Source organism: Epargyreus clarus, unplaced genomic scaffold (assembly GCF_041222505.1).
Source record: "Epargyreus clarus isolate Ecla_fem2 unplaced genomic scaffold, WU_Ecla_fem_2.2 ptg000004l, whole genome shotgun sequence".
NCBI classification, from domain to species: Eukaryota; Metazoa; Arthropoda; class Insecta; order Lepidoptera; family Hesperiidae; genus Epargyreus; species Epargyreus clarus.
Window position 1 is genome coordinate 2,705,768 of NW_027332212.1, and position 14,482 is coordinate 2,720,249.

Below are 14,482 nucleotides of genomic sequence, written 5' to 3' on the forward strand. Positions count from 1 at the left end.
GAAACTATGATATAAGGAAAAACTGAAGAGACTAATTTGACTTCCAAAATCGGATTTTAACAATGTTCGCGTTATTATCAAACTTCAATCTTTAGTTTTTTTATTTATAATATAAGAGTAGCAGACGAGCATGCAGTCTACCTGATGGTAAGTGGCTACTGCCGCCCATGGAAATCTGTAATCAACCCCAGATAGGATTTGATATTCCTACCTGAAGTCGGCCACAGATGCGCCGCTACCCCTGAGGACTAAGCTGGAACGCCTCGGAAAAGTCTGTCTCCCTTACCACATCCTACAAACCGGAACACAGCAGCGCCTAACACTGCTGTTATTAGGTAGAAATAGGTGTGGCGGTGGTGCCGCCGGAGTCGAACCACAAAGGGTTCTACCACCTTAGTAGGCATATATTGGATAGATTGATTAATTAATAACGGTTGCTTATCTTTTTCCAACCAAACATTATGTGGTTAGAGATCACTTGTAACAATAGGACTGTCTCTTACACTATATAAATATTTGATCGCAGTTCCATTGTAGGTACATTTATGTGTACTAAATAGCACATGTAATGACTATACGAGTTAATATGAAACTAGAGTATCTGGCGCAGTACTTGAACGCTAACAAGGAAACCATAATTGCAAAACGCATATGATACGGTTACGACGCGTGTAAATACAATTATATGAATGAACAATCCTTCTAATACCTACGTCATGTTTATTATTGACTGTTCAATTCGTAGAAAATGTACACTTTACATATATGTGAGGCTTTATGGGAAACTTTACGGCAATTCCTGTGATTTCCTAGAGTTAAATGGTATGTTTATTGATGCCGGTAAATTATTTACATATGTAATTAAATATTACCCATATACTGCCAGACAGATAATAATTAAGGCTAGATTGTAATTGTCTGAGTATGTTAATTATTCTAGATAACATTATAATAAAATATTATACTTTAGCGGACCACAAACGATATTCAGAAACTCACGTCTGCCATACACATGACATATTATTTTAATCCATTAAATAATTAAATTATTTTAATCCATTTAATAGATACTGATAAATCTTCAGTACTTCCCATGGAAACCTAACTGACTAATTCCAAGCAAAACACTAATTCTACCTGAAGTCTACCGCAGACGGGTCCTACAAACTAAATTTCCACCCATAGTACACTCGCTATAATATCTCACACAAAATCCATTGCAAAGGTCACAAAATCAAAAGCCGCCCTTTGATACGGAATCGGTCACAACAGTTGTTCTCGATAACGCGAGATTGCGAAAAAGATTGCATACACAGGCCAGCGTAGCAAGGTCAGGCAAATATAAACGCTGAACGGACATCGATTACAAATACGTTACGCAATTTTTATGGAGACCTGTCGTTAATAAACAATGATATAAATAAAAAATAACTATACATTTTTGAAACAGAACTGTTCGTGATTTCACACTAGAGGTTCGATCGCCACATCTGTTTCTACCCGATGACAGCTGTGTTAGGAGATGTTGTTTCTTGTTTCTGTACTGTCGGGGTCAGTATACTACTATGCTAATGCATAATCCCTGTCGTAAGAGCCGACTAAAAGAGAGCTTTCAAGATAGCGTGCAGCAACAGTAGGAGCTCGAACAGCTCGGGGTGGACGACGGTATGTGTGGTCGCATAACGTCGTAAGCATGAGTAAAAGAATATAGTTAACGAGAGACATTTATATTAGGCATTCAAATTTAGTCCTTAGGGTTAGGAGGTCATGTGCGGCCGCCTTCAAGTAGGACTCCAATACTATCTAAGGTTTCGTACAAGCTTCGTCCGTTTGCTATTTCTACATTATAAAAAATAGTTGTTTTTTATCCCACACTCTTCTTCTATAAAACCCTAGATGTTACTGAATCAATTTGGTACTAGGTAATCATATAATATAATCCCTGCCGCTTCTATTTGCCATCAATTCTGTAAATAACAAGTTACCACACCGACCCCTCCCACGGCGGAGCAAAGGTAACACGTGGTCACCACTTCGGAGTATATTTTTACCTTTACGAGAACACGTGGGTGGGCGGGAACGGACTAAAACGAACTTTCAAAAATAAACTCCAATGTAAACATTATTTTGAAATCGAGAATATTGAGAGCCGATTTTAATTCGATAAAAATATCTTCTTTTACGAACAATATGAATGAACTGTACAAGTATTGTGACTAACTCATCATTATCGTTTTTCTTGGTGTCTCCCAGATAGACTGGGGTGTCTTCTCGGAATGAGAAGGATATTGCCCATAGTTCAGGCCAAATGTTCACCATGTAGACCTTTGACGAGTTTATTAGAACACATTTAGACATTTTCTTACCAATGGCTGTTGTGGTTCTTCATGGTTAAAGCATGTGACAATTAATTGGTAACATCCTTTACATATTACTTCGAAGTAATCGTTCGAGACTTTATATTATATTTAATGCCTAGAAATCGAATCCTAGACCTCCAGTGGCGGAGCAGTCACTTAATTAACACTAGAAAGACGGGAGCAGTCATTTGACCGGATTTTCAATTTAAAAGTTTGTTTATTCCAAAACTTTTTGACTAAGTTTACTGATAATTTGTGACTTTTATTATTATGAAAAGAATCCTAAAAATTCATGACCAAAAGATTCTCAGGGTCTTTATTTACCTTTTAAAATGCTGATATACCGACAAAGACGGCGACAGTCATTTGACTGCTGTAACTTAAGTATTGATTATAATTGTAATATGAGGGTGTTTTTGTAAACATGTGAATGGTTATGTTTTATTAGTCAGTCGCTAGAGTAACTGCCTTCATATAGTACGTATTATTTAGAATATTGTGAATAAATTAGTGTAAAAATGTCTCGAAGACTAGATAATAACGAAATACTTCATTTATTGCAAAACCTACCAAATGATCAGTCGGAATGTGAATCTGAAATTGCAGTACTTGACAGCGATGATGACTTTGTGTTACCTGCTGTTAGTTCGAACTCTGATAGTGCAGACTCTGACCCAGAAGATCAGGTACCCCTTTCGAATTTAATTTAATAGAATATTATTACTGAGCAAGCAGGACCTACATCATTTGCAAGAAGGAATTTCAAATGAAATGTAGCCGATGCATGGAGGGCTGTACAACATTTTTTTAACATTTTAGATCTAGTAGGAATCAATTCTTACATTATATATAAGAAATTTACAGGAATAAAAATAAAACGGAGAAAATTTATTTTGGATTTGGCGAGTGCACTTAGTGGAAATAATGAAATTGAAACAGTACTTTCCGGTTCTGATCCTTTATATGTAGAACCTATGCCTTAAACTTCTCAATCTTCTTTACCGATTATCCAAGAGAACCGAAAAGGGCGAGAATGTTATATTAGTAAATGTAAAAATAAAACTAATAAAGTATGTTATTCGTGTAAAAAGCCACTTTGTGGTTCTTGTAATGAAATTAAAACTTTTTAATGTAAAAATTGCAATTAGATATGTTAAATAGTATAAATTATGAGCATTATATTACAATCATTAAAGTTCATAGTAGCATTTTTATGCAAATAAAGCATTTTCTGAATATGAGTACTTGCAGTCATTTGACCGCCCGCCGTCTTAGTAGGTAGTTAAATTTTGCGGTCTTTCTAGTGTTAACAGATCTGAAACAATTTGGGTTTCAGTTTCAACTCCCGGCCAGACAGATATCTAAATGTTTTACATTTTTTGTGTGTTAAATTGTGTTTACTGTATGTCCATTGTCCATCGCACCCACAACACGAAATACCTTACCCCACTAAAATTATGGGGCTATGAGTGTAAAAATAATTCGTTTAATAGGCTATCTCTATATATATGCGACTCATCAATAACCCATTATTAAAGGAGGAGAGGAGGAGGATGAGTCTCAGAATGAGAAGGATTAGGCCAAACCCCACCGCGATGGAAAAGTGCGTATTGGTAGACTTCACATAACTTCGAGATTTTTTTTACAAAATCTTTTAGGTTAGGTGCAGGTTTCCTCACAATATTTTCCTTCACCGTTTTAAGCAAGTGATAATTAATTTCTAATACGCACATAACTTTGAAAAATCAGAGGTGCGTGGGATTTGAGCCTTGGACCCCACTATCCAGAGGCCGCTTCTTAACCACTAGGCTATCACTGTTTTTAATGCGACTCATCCAACACAAACAAATATTTTGCAACCCAAACCACTATAGACAATCGAACTGCGGTTAAAAAAGGCTGCGTGCTTGCGTCAAAGTAACATTGCGAGCGATTAAAATTCACGGCCCGCCTTCACGCGAATAACTTGACCAATCGACCGCCGTATGGGCGAGATCATAAATACCTAGTTTAACGCCACATGGACAAAGATTGATCGTTCATACTTAAGTTGATGCATAATATTCGTAGCTTTTTATAGAAAAAAGATACAAATTGTTATGAATGCAGATTTTTTTTCAGAAAACAAGAAACCAATGGAAACCAAAAGCACAAAGTCGGTTTTATTGATTCTACCACAAAATAAAAAAGAACAGAAGTCTTTGTTTTTTGTATTCCAATTGAAATATGCCTAAGTCAAAAAAATCTTTGTATTTTTATCTACGTTATAAAATAGACATATTGCCTAATATTGTTATATTTACGAATGTAGTGTCGCTTTAATATAAATGCTCTCACCACTTCGTAAGGCAAACGGACTTACTTCATAAAGATATTCAGGTACAGTAAAGCATAAATACTAATCAAATACATCCATGAAAATTTAGGAATGGAAAAATGACTAATTTGTATTACATAGTCTTAGTCATTAGTATTTGACTAATTCTATTGTCGAGTCGTAAATTATTGTTTAATAAATGCTAAATAAGTAACTGTAATTATGTAACATAACGTTTTTAACACGCTTTTATTAGCTTGGGTTGTATGTATGTATGTATCTATGTAATGGAATCTTTGAACAAGATTTTTACCCACTTCGAACGGTCCGATTAATTTAAAATTTTGAACAATTATAAAAAAACCGATGACAATACACGATTTTAATAATTTTATCCCATTCTCCTCATCAGGATCGTCAGGAATCAGGATTAACAATTTTCCTTGTGCGATTTTAGCGTGGTTTTTAGTTTTTAAGCTAAGAATAATTATTGTAGTACTAGTATTAGTTAATGGCGTAGTTAACGTAGCGTCGTGTTACAAAAATAGTATCATCTCAAAAATCTCGAAGGACAAAAGTACTAAGCCCTTATGTCCTATGTGTAAGGTAAATTTACTAAGCGACCTTTTCGTTACAATTTGCGGAAAGCCAAAAAAAATTAAAACGACATAAATTAACAGAATTGTGTATTTTAGGTTTCCAGTCATAGCTCGACAAGCATATGGCAGTTAGGAAAAAAAGTTAACCGACAATAACAAAAAATAATAAATAAATTTTTGTTTTGTGTAAGTAAAACAGACGGATCGTGAAAAACGAAAACGGTCGCTGCTACAACGCCACTATCTTTTTAAATAATCCTCAGATTGCAATGAACTTAGACCATTCTGTAGAGAAAAAAAAAACCTAACGGTATAAAAACGTACTTTAGGTATTTTGGCGCTTTAGTAATTTTGCATTTCCAGTATTCACCCTAAACGATACGATATGTATTCACCCTAAATTTATGTCCTCCTTGAACGCCATCATAAATTAAGTAAGAGCTAAGTAGCACCCAAACGAAACTGACGCCCGTCATCGTCATTTTACCTATTTTTTTCTTACCAAAGCTTCTTCGTAAGCAGACAATTTCTATTAGCTTAAATCGTCAAATGAGTATTTTAGGAGACAAAACATTAGATAGATTGATTATATTAATAACCAACAAAAGTGAGCTCTTGATCGAGTGGAAACATTTTGATTAGGCAAGTGTTAATTAATTTTTAATGCGCACATTCCGAAAAATTAGACATGCGTCGGATTTGAACCCGGATTTGTGGAGTGGAAGGCCGAGATTAAACCCCTATGCTATCACTCCTTAGAACTTTCATAAATTGAAAAACAAATGAAATTGCAACTTGGTTTTGTGTGGTAAGAAAAAAAAACTGATACAATTATAAATAGTCCTTAGGGGTAAGAACGCATTTATCATCGATGCAATATGATATCCAGCAGCTGGGGCTACTTATTACAAGGCCCTTCTTGCAGCCCTCTGCATACTTGTTTACTATGTCATAAGAAAAACTTACCAATGGCATAGCAGGTTTCTGGGGCGGCGGTTGTGGAGGGGGTCCTCTCGCTCTGAGTTCACTGGGCTGCCGCCGCACCGAAGGCCTGGCTGGGGGCTCCTTGGGCGCTTCCTTCGGGGGCTCCCTCGCTATCTCCCTGGACGCTAGCGCTTCGGTCAAGGCGGCCGATATCGAGCCGAAGTTGTGACTTGGCGACGGCGACGGCGGGTACGCCGGTCGCGTCTTTTCTGGGGACTTTTGCGGCATCGCATGCTGGGATGGCGGGAAGCGAGGTGGATCAGTCTTTACTTGGCCGTTCGGCGTGGGTCCTGGCAAACAAGGCACATTTTCAGTCAACAGAATATCAGCCCTGTGGTTCTCAAAATTCTTGTATTTTTTGTTGTCACCTATAAATATTTTAATGTTCCCAATATTTTATTCTTGTTGAACCAATTCCAACGTAATTTTAAAGAAAATTGATGCGATCTAAATCAATTTTATTTCTCTACAAAAAAATATATCAAGTAATATTAAAGTATTAACATAAAAACTTGGGGCTCTCACAAACTACACTTTTTTCTCAAACTACACAGAATCCTTGTAATGTATATTCACCCTTTGCATTTGTATATTTTCTCATAATCATTAAAAGCCCAATTAAGCTATCACACAAAAAGATCAAGAGTTTTCAGAGCTCTTAGTGTTATGAGCTTACAATGTTTTAATGTATAAAATTCACTTGGATCACTTATGCACAGCCACTATACAAGCACCAAATGAGGCAAAAAGTTAAGCTATTTATCTTAAGTCTTGTTCAAAAGAACATGTCTTCAAAACTGTAGTGACCGTAGTAAGCAAATGACTATAACATATTTTATTATATTCATAAAACTTCTTATGTTACAATATGTTGAGTAAAGAAGCATTATAAGTGCTCAATCACTGCACACATAACACATAAGGGTTAAGCCCCTCATGTGAACACATAAACAAGGTATTCTGCCGATATTCAATACCAAGGGTGAATATTGTTTATTGATAAACAATAATAATTATACTCTTCATAATAATAGTTTTTTATTGTTTATCGATTTGAGTAATATTTCTAGTTTATCAATTAGAGTGGGGTCTTAACTGATAAGCATTGATAACATAGTGGTAACAATTTAAACTTGTTATAGGCAAAACTCGAATATTCAGACAATCTTTTTTAATGACTTTCCTACAAAAATACATACATTTCCTCTTTATTACTTAGTAGATTTCTTATATATTATTTCATCATTTCTATTATCCTTTATTATCCTCTTTTTATTGGTAAAGAAAATATGATAGGAAGCCTGTATGTTTAGGGCTTTTATTTAGCATTCATAAAGGTTTATGGACAATTAACACAATTGAAATTACCGTGGTATAATGTGGACTAAACCTTTAATACCTAACTCAGTAATGAGACAATTATCTTCCTCACATGGAACTCTATAAATAAGTAAGGGTCAACATAAACATATAACAATATTTAATTTTAGCTATCAGCCATTCTAATATAGAAAAATATAGGATTTAGTATTTTGTATTAACATAAGGGTTAAATATAATACTAGATACACTACAATAGTCGAAACAAAGGCTAATGTAAAATTAATTATTTATAGAATGGATTTTGATGATATAATAGAAATTCATTATCGTAACAGGTTGACAATAACATGATAAGGAAATGATGACAAATTAATCAATACTTATAGGTGTACATATTAAAATATTACATTCACATAATGAGCCTATTATCCTTATCAATCAGACAAATGGACAATTTCAGCAAAGATGAAGTACATGAATTATTCACAAAACTTAAGCATCTAATATACTTTTTAGACTTATAAAAATACTGTAAACATATGAATTCGAAATTCAAACTCACCTCCTACTTTTCCTGTAGGCCTCAATTTAGGCATGCCCCCCGCAAACAGACCACCGAGGCCAGGAGCTGCACCCCCATTCGGCACTGCACCACCACCCCTCACCCCATTCCCGACCGGAGAGGCACTACTTTGTACATTTGACACTTTCCCAGGAATATATGGTCCACTTTTGTCCACGGTAACCGTTTTTTTAAGTGTTGTACCCTGCCTAATAGAACTTAAGAGAGCATTTCTGTTATCTGCACCACCCTTCGATGAGCTGCCCTTCGATGCACCGCCGAACATCGGCGGGGGCGGCGGACCCGGCGGCGGTGGAGGCCCGGGAGGCGGCGGGGGTCTTGGAGCCATGTCTCGCAATTATAAAACGATCAAACATAAAAGGCCATCAGACGTAGCGATGATTTAATAATTCTAGCGTCAGTAACGAGCAATCGCGTATGCCTTCCCCAACGGACCCTCACGCCGCGACTGCACGTCCACACTGCCGGGCGATGAAAACATTCGACGGTCTATACGTCACTCCACACCGACCCATGCTAATTTACATAAAACACTGAAGAGCCTTGCCCCAAAAGATTAATCATTGCAGGAAGTACGTAGGCACGAGAAATTGTTTTTAAACTGGTATCACCTCATTTCTGTTTGTGACACGTGATAGTACTTATAAAATCAATTCGTTTACCATCGACTACTGATGTTTTTGGCCTGAACGATTTCAAATAATTTTAATAAATCACAGTACTTTTGATTCTCTTATCTCAAAAGCAATTGAGTTGAATGAAATTCGTCAAATTCACAATTTGCCAATATGGCCGACCACAGCTGTCAACATCAAACTTGCCCTATGAAAAAAATTGGTAACAAATGGTAGCTTTTTTATGGTACCGATATATCAGTTTTTATCATTATAAATACTTTGTTTTATTAAACCCCTTATAGAATCTTTTTATAAAAACTTGTACTTTACACGAGTTTTAGATTTTAACTAACTTTATGAAACGAATTAAATGCTACAGTATTTAAAAATCAGTTTTATTCCATTTTATGAAAACTAAATTAATCAAAATAAAATAAAGGACAACTAGTGAGTGTTACACGAAGCAGGCGTCCACTCCGATTTGCATGGGACACACTGCGGGCATCCGTCGCGCAGGCAACGCCCGATTTTGGTGGCACTCAGCTGATCTTGAGAAACAGTATGAGAGCGCCATCCCGCCGCTTCCATTAGGAGTATAGGTGTACTGTGCCCGCCGCTTGTAAACGTCTCATGCGCCTGCTGCGCGTCAAGGAGATAAAACCATGTAACACGCGTGTAAATCAGTTAGGGCTGCTCATACTATTTTTGAAAACTGTAACGAATTTGCACAAGTAGTCCGTTATTGTATAAACGTTAAAACAAAACAAAGTAAAGGAAGTAATAAGAATCTTTATTAAAATCAAACATAATTTGATATTTTAAAACAAATAAACACAAACCACCTTTAAATATCATAAAAACATAAAATATAACTAGTAATATATTATCAATGTAAATAAAGTTAGTTATTTAGAACTAACTCCAGCGGATATTGTGTCATCCGGCTGCATGGAAGTATATTTAAGGAGATTAGAATCATAACTGGCTTCACTCCCTCCTTGATCATGTAGCGCTGCTTCCATAGCTAATTTTTCTAATGCAGCACATTCTTCAGCGATTCTTATTTCCCTTTCAATATCTAATTCCTCCTTTTCTCTGGATCTTTTATCCCTTAACTCAATATTTTGCCTGTATTTTATGAGACATGATGACAAATACTTAATTGGGTCAGCAGGTTGATGGATAATAACATCCGCAATACATGTTCGTAAGGCATGTCCGACACTCTGCTTAAGATATTTGAAATCTTCGGTTACATTTTCATCATCTGGACAAGGCTCAAATATATCTAAATGACTTCGAATTCGAACAAGATTTCCCAAACCATCATTTTCATATTCACTGGCTGCGTCTTCATCTCGGTAGATCTGTTTACCTTCACTATTTATGTAATAACGGCCATAGTTATCATAAAAATACTCTATACCATCGCGGACTTCTTTAATTTTTAATAAAGCACCAGAATTATCCATCATGTACTCACTCGCAGTTGCGTGAGCTTTATAAACTCTTTGCCTGGTCTTCGGATTCAAAAAGTATCGACCACATTCATCATAGAAATAAATATGATCCGAATCATCTGACAAAGGAACAAGTTCATTGCGTTCATTAGGTTGATATAGAACTTCGTCATCCTCTTTTTTATAAATTTTTCTACTGTATTCATCAACATAAAACGTTCCAAGCTCGTCAGTAAATTCTTCTTTCATATCAGCTGCACTTAATATTGATATAATAGATTTGTGACTGCGATCTCCATACACGGCTAAATCCCACAAGTAGCAAAGTTCAGTCACTAAGCGCTCTCGTTCCTCAGCAGGGAGAAAGTGATTAAAAATTCTTAACTGAAAGAAGTCCTGACACGAACATATTTCTTCGTCATCAATATGCTCTAGTTCAACATCTGTCGTAGCTTGTATGTTCTTTAAGGTCGTTTTTAGACTTTCAAGGGACTCTAGTCTTCTTTCTAAATATTCTTTCTTATGCTTTAAAGCTGCCACAGCCGCCGACAACGGTTCACTCTCTAACCTTAAAATGCGATCTTCTAATAATTTAATTTTTTCAACAACTTTGCTCATTTCAAGATTATGACCTACAGTACATCTGATCATAGAGCTTATTTCTTTACCTTTTTCTTTTAATTCTTCTAACATTTTTTGAGCAACAGCAGAGTTTGTATTGCATAGTTCGTCAACTATTTGTTGTAATGTTTTAGTTAAGTCCCCGCAAAGACGAGGTACATTAACATTAAAATATTTACTTAGTTGAATAGCTAAGCCATCATATATTTTGTCTACCCAATGTAAAAGTTCTTCAATGTCATCATTTACTTTTATTTTAAACTCAGTATCAGTATCATAACTTCTATAACACTTAAGTTTTTCTAAAAGCAATAATGTTACATCTTTATGCATTTCTTCGACAATTTCCATATCCGTCAATAAATTTGCTTGTTCTTCATTCGTTAAACCTGGTTTATATTTGAACATATAATTTTGATAATATTTCAAGCGATCGCCCATTGCGTCTATAGTATAACTGACCGCCTGAAACATTTCTTCTCTTGGTAAATCATTGATGCGCTTTTTGAAATTTTCGATGTCTTTAATGACGTACAGCCATTGTAAATGAAAATCAACGATTAGGTCTATTACTTGCGCTTTTGAATCGCCTCGAAGTGCCGAAAACACGTCGCACATAACATTAAATATAGTATCAGAGTAATCTTTGTGAGTAACGAATATTACAGAAGTTTCATAAAAATGTTTGACTTCTTTAGACAAATCAAACAAAAAATCTGCGTTTGCTGTTTTATTAACCATAGTTTTAAATGATTGTCTACCAATCATTTTAGAAATTTTATACCTTCACTATAATAAGGAAAAAAACACACTTAAAATAAATATTTTAAACAGTACCTTCATACGGATGAGATTTTTAATTTACGATTGACATAAATTTTCATATTTTGACACTTTTAATGAGTTTATATTTTTTATGAATAACTATGTACAACTTAATACGAAAGAGTTTGTAAAAAATTATATTAAATAAAATAGTATATGGCTTGGCAGATTTTAAAAAATCATAGATTATACAATTTAGGAAAATCTGTGTCGTGGAAGAATAGGAGTTTTTACCGTTTTGAATAACGGCAACACTGTACGCGTCTACGATTTGTTTCCGAAAAGGTCGTCGATGACTTTGCGATTATACAAAATTACAAAGAAAAAGAGTAGTCGTTGTAGTGCGGTTTTATAGTACGTGTTTTTAGTGATAAATATACATTATGGCCGGTGCAATGTTATTCGAGAGGTCGCGCATCTCGTCGTCCAACAGAGACGAAGACGTCCGCATGACCGACAAAATGGTTAGCACTGGTGAGGTGCCCGAAGATGACGAAGAAAATATAAGGGCCAAGGAGCAGGGTATTCTGAACCTCGGCGAGAAGTATAAGAAGGAGGGAAAAGCAAAGGAACTGGCAGAGTTAATAAAGGCGACCAGACCGTTCCTCAGTTTGATCAGCAAGGCAAAAGCTGCGAAATTGGTACGTTCGCTCGTCGATTTCTTCTTGGATTTGGAAGCGGGGATCGGTATAGAGGTGCAGCTGTGCACGGAGTGCATAGAATGGGCCAAGGAGGAGCGGCGCACCTTCCTCAGGCAGTCGCTGGAGGCCAGGCTCATCGCGCTGTACTTCGACACTGGTATGTATACAGAAGCGTTAGATTTAGCTACCGCCTTGTTAAGGGAGTTGAAAAAGTTAGATGACAAAAATTTACTTGTTGAGGTCCTACTTTTAGAGAGTAAAACGTACCATGCACTTAGCAATTTACCTAAAGCCCGGGCCTCGTTGACGTCAGCTAGAACTACCGCGAACGCAATCTACTGCCCTCCGAAAATGCAAGCCGCCCTCGATCTGCAGTCAGGTATCTTACACGCTGCCGACGAAAGGGACTTCAAAACTGCCTACTCATACTTCTATGAAGCATTTGAAGGTTATGATGGTGCCGACAGTCCAAAAGCATTAACAGCTCTGAAGTACATGTTGTTGTCTAAAATTATGCTCAATCAAGCAGAAGAGGTGGGCACAATTTGTGGCAGCAAGGCCGCTCTGAAATATGCAGGCAAAGAATTAGAAGCAATGAGGGCCGTAGCTACTGCGTCCCATAAGAGATCATTGGCTGACTTCCAGGCCGCGTTAAAGACTTACAAAAGGGAATTAGAAGAGGATGCAGTTGTTCGTGCTCATCTCGGGGCCTTGTATGATACGATGTTGGAACAAAACTTATGTCGTATAGTAGAGCCATACATGCGGGTTCAAGTGGACCACGTGGCTCGTTCCATCCGTCTTCCCGTAGTACAAGTAGAGAAGAAACTATCTCAGATGATACTTGACAAAAAACTCAATGGAATCCTGGATCAAGGAGAAGGTGTGCTTATAGTGTTCGATGAATCCCCCCTGGAGAAAACCTATGAGACTGTTTTGGAAACTATCCATCATATGAGCAAGGTTGTGGACACACTCTACCAGAAAGCTAAGAAACTTTCATAGAAGCCCATGTAAATTTGTTGTAGCAATAAAGTATAAAATATATATCAAAATAACCTTAAATCTTCAGTTCAAATGTTTGTAAATGAAACTATTTTTCAATGTTGTGCAAAATTTATTCAACAGAACCAGATGTTGTGTGATATTGAAGCTAAGTTAAGGTTTAACTTCAATATAATAGCTCATCAGAGCCAATCAATTGCCGTAAGAAAGTAATATTTGTTTAAATAATAATGTTGCACTTTGAGATGAATTACTAATCCTTAATTTTTGATTTTACATATTTCAGTTTTAACGTAAGCTAGTGCAAATTATATTCTGTTTTAACGAGAATAAAAGGTGTTCTCCAAAATGTTGTTTACTTCACCTTCAACCCACATGTGTTAATGCAAGTCATTATTTTGAATGTTGGCAATGGTTGCTCTTTATAAAGGATATAATATATTTGTGTTTCTCCAGTGCAGTTGGCATCATCCATGACTCACTGACAATATTGGAGCACTTATCTTACTTAAATTTTCGAATGTTCAGTTTAATCTTTGTTTTAGCCAGAGTACCTTTCATATATGGTCTTAGCTAGAGGAATGTTGTTCATTGAAGTGTCTTAAAACCTATTTTCATTTTTAAATTCCAATTTACAAATGTTAACTTTGATTACAATGATTGAAATATACAATAAATATTCATAGGGAACAGTATATAAAAGAGATAGATAGAGCTCATGATTAAGTGAAACAAAAGAAAGCTTCAAAATTGTAATTAGTCTAAAATTGAAATAATGTGATGTTTGTTAGTGCTTTGTAATGCCATCCTTTGTATTTAAATTCATGAAAAATAAAAAAGTCCGAATCGAATTTGCTTTTATTTTAGTTTCTCTTTACTTAGTTTTGTATTTACTAACTATCATTGTACTTTGAAATAACAGCAAATGTTTTTAATTAAACAATGTAACTCTGTCAACTTTGCTTTTTATCACTAAAGTTATCTTTCTAAACTAATGGCAACAAGGTAGGTAATTGATTAATGATTAAAACCCATTTAATTTTTAAAACATTACTTTTATTGTGTGTAATAACAAAAATGGAATGTAATGTATTTTTAAATTATGCTTGTAACTTTTTTTTATTAAATAAAAACAATACAAAGTCAT

At 35.6% G+C, this 14,482-nt stretch overlaps 3 protein-coding genes across 3 annotated transcripts in view; 1 reads left to right on the plus strand and 2 right to left on the minus strand.

Annotated features, from left to right (window-relative positions):
* Positions 1-8,994, minus strand: part of LOC140757275 (uncharacterized) — a 38,060-nt gene extending 29,066 nt beyond the window's left edge. The window contains exons 1-2 of the mRNA XM_073092886.1: positions 8,146-8,994; positions 6,243-6,550 (exon numbers count right to left, since the gene is read on the minus strand). Coding sequence (XP_072948987.1) covers positions 6,243-6,550; positions 8,146-8,494 — 657 coding nt within the window. The 5' untranslated portion in view covers positions 8,495-8,994. The remainder of the gene's footprint in view (positions 1-6,242; positions 6,551-8,145) is intronic.
* Positions 8,995-9,556: 562 nt separating this feature from the next.
* On the minus strand, positions 9,557-11,783 carry LOC140757276 (uncharacterized). Its single transcript, XM_073092887.1, has one exon. The coding sequence runs from the start codon at positions 11,630-11,632 to the stop codon at positions 9,689-9,691; it is 1,944 nt and encodes a 647-aa protein (XP_072948988.1). The 5' UTR covers positions 11,633-11,783; the 3' UTR covers positions 9,557-9,688.
* Positions 11,784-11,927: 144 nt separating this feature from the next.
* Rpn6 (regulatory particle non-ATPase 6) lies at positions 11,928-14,481 on the plus strand. Its single transcript, XM_073092891.1, has one exon. The coding sequence runs from the start codon at positions 12,073-12,075 to the stop codon at positions 13,333-13,335; it is 1,263 nt and encodes a 420-aa protein (XP_072948992.1). The 5' UTR covers positions 11,928-12,072; the 3' UTR covers positions 13,336-14,481.
* Position 14,482: the final 1 nt, after the last annotated feature.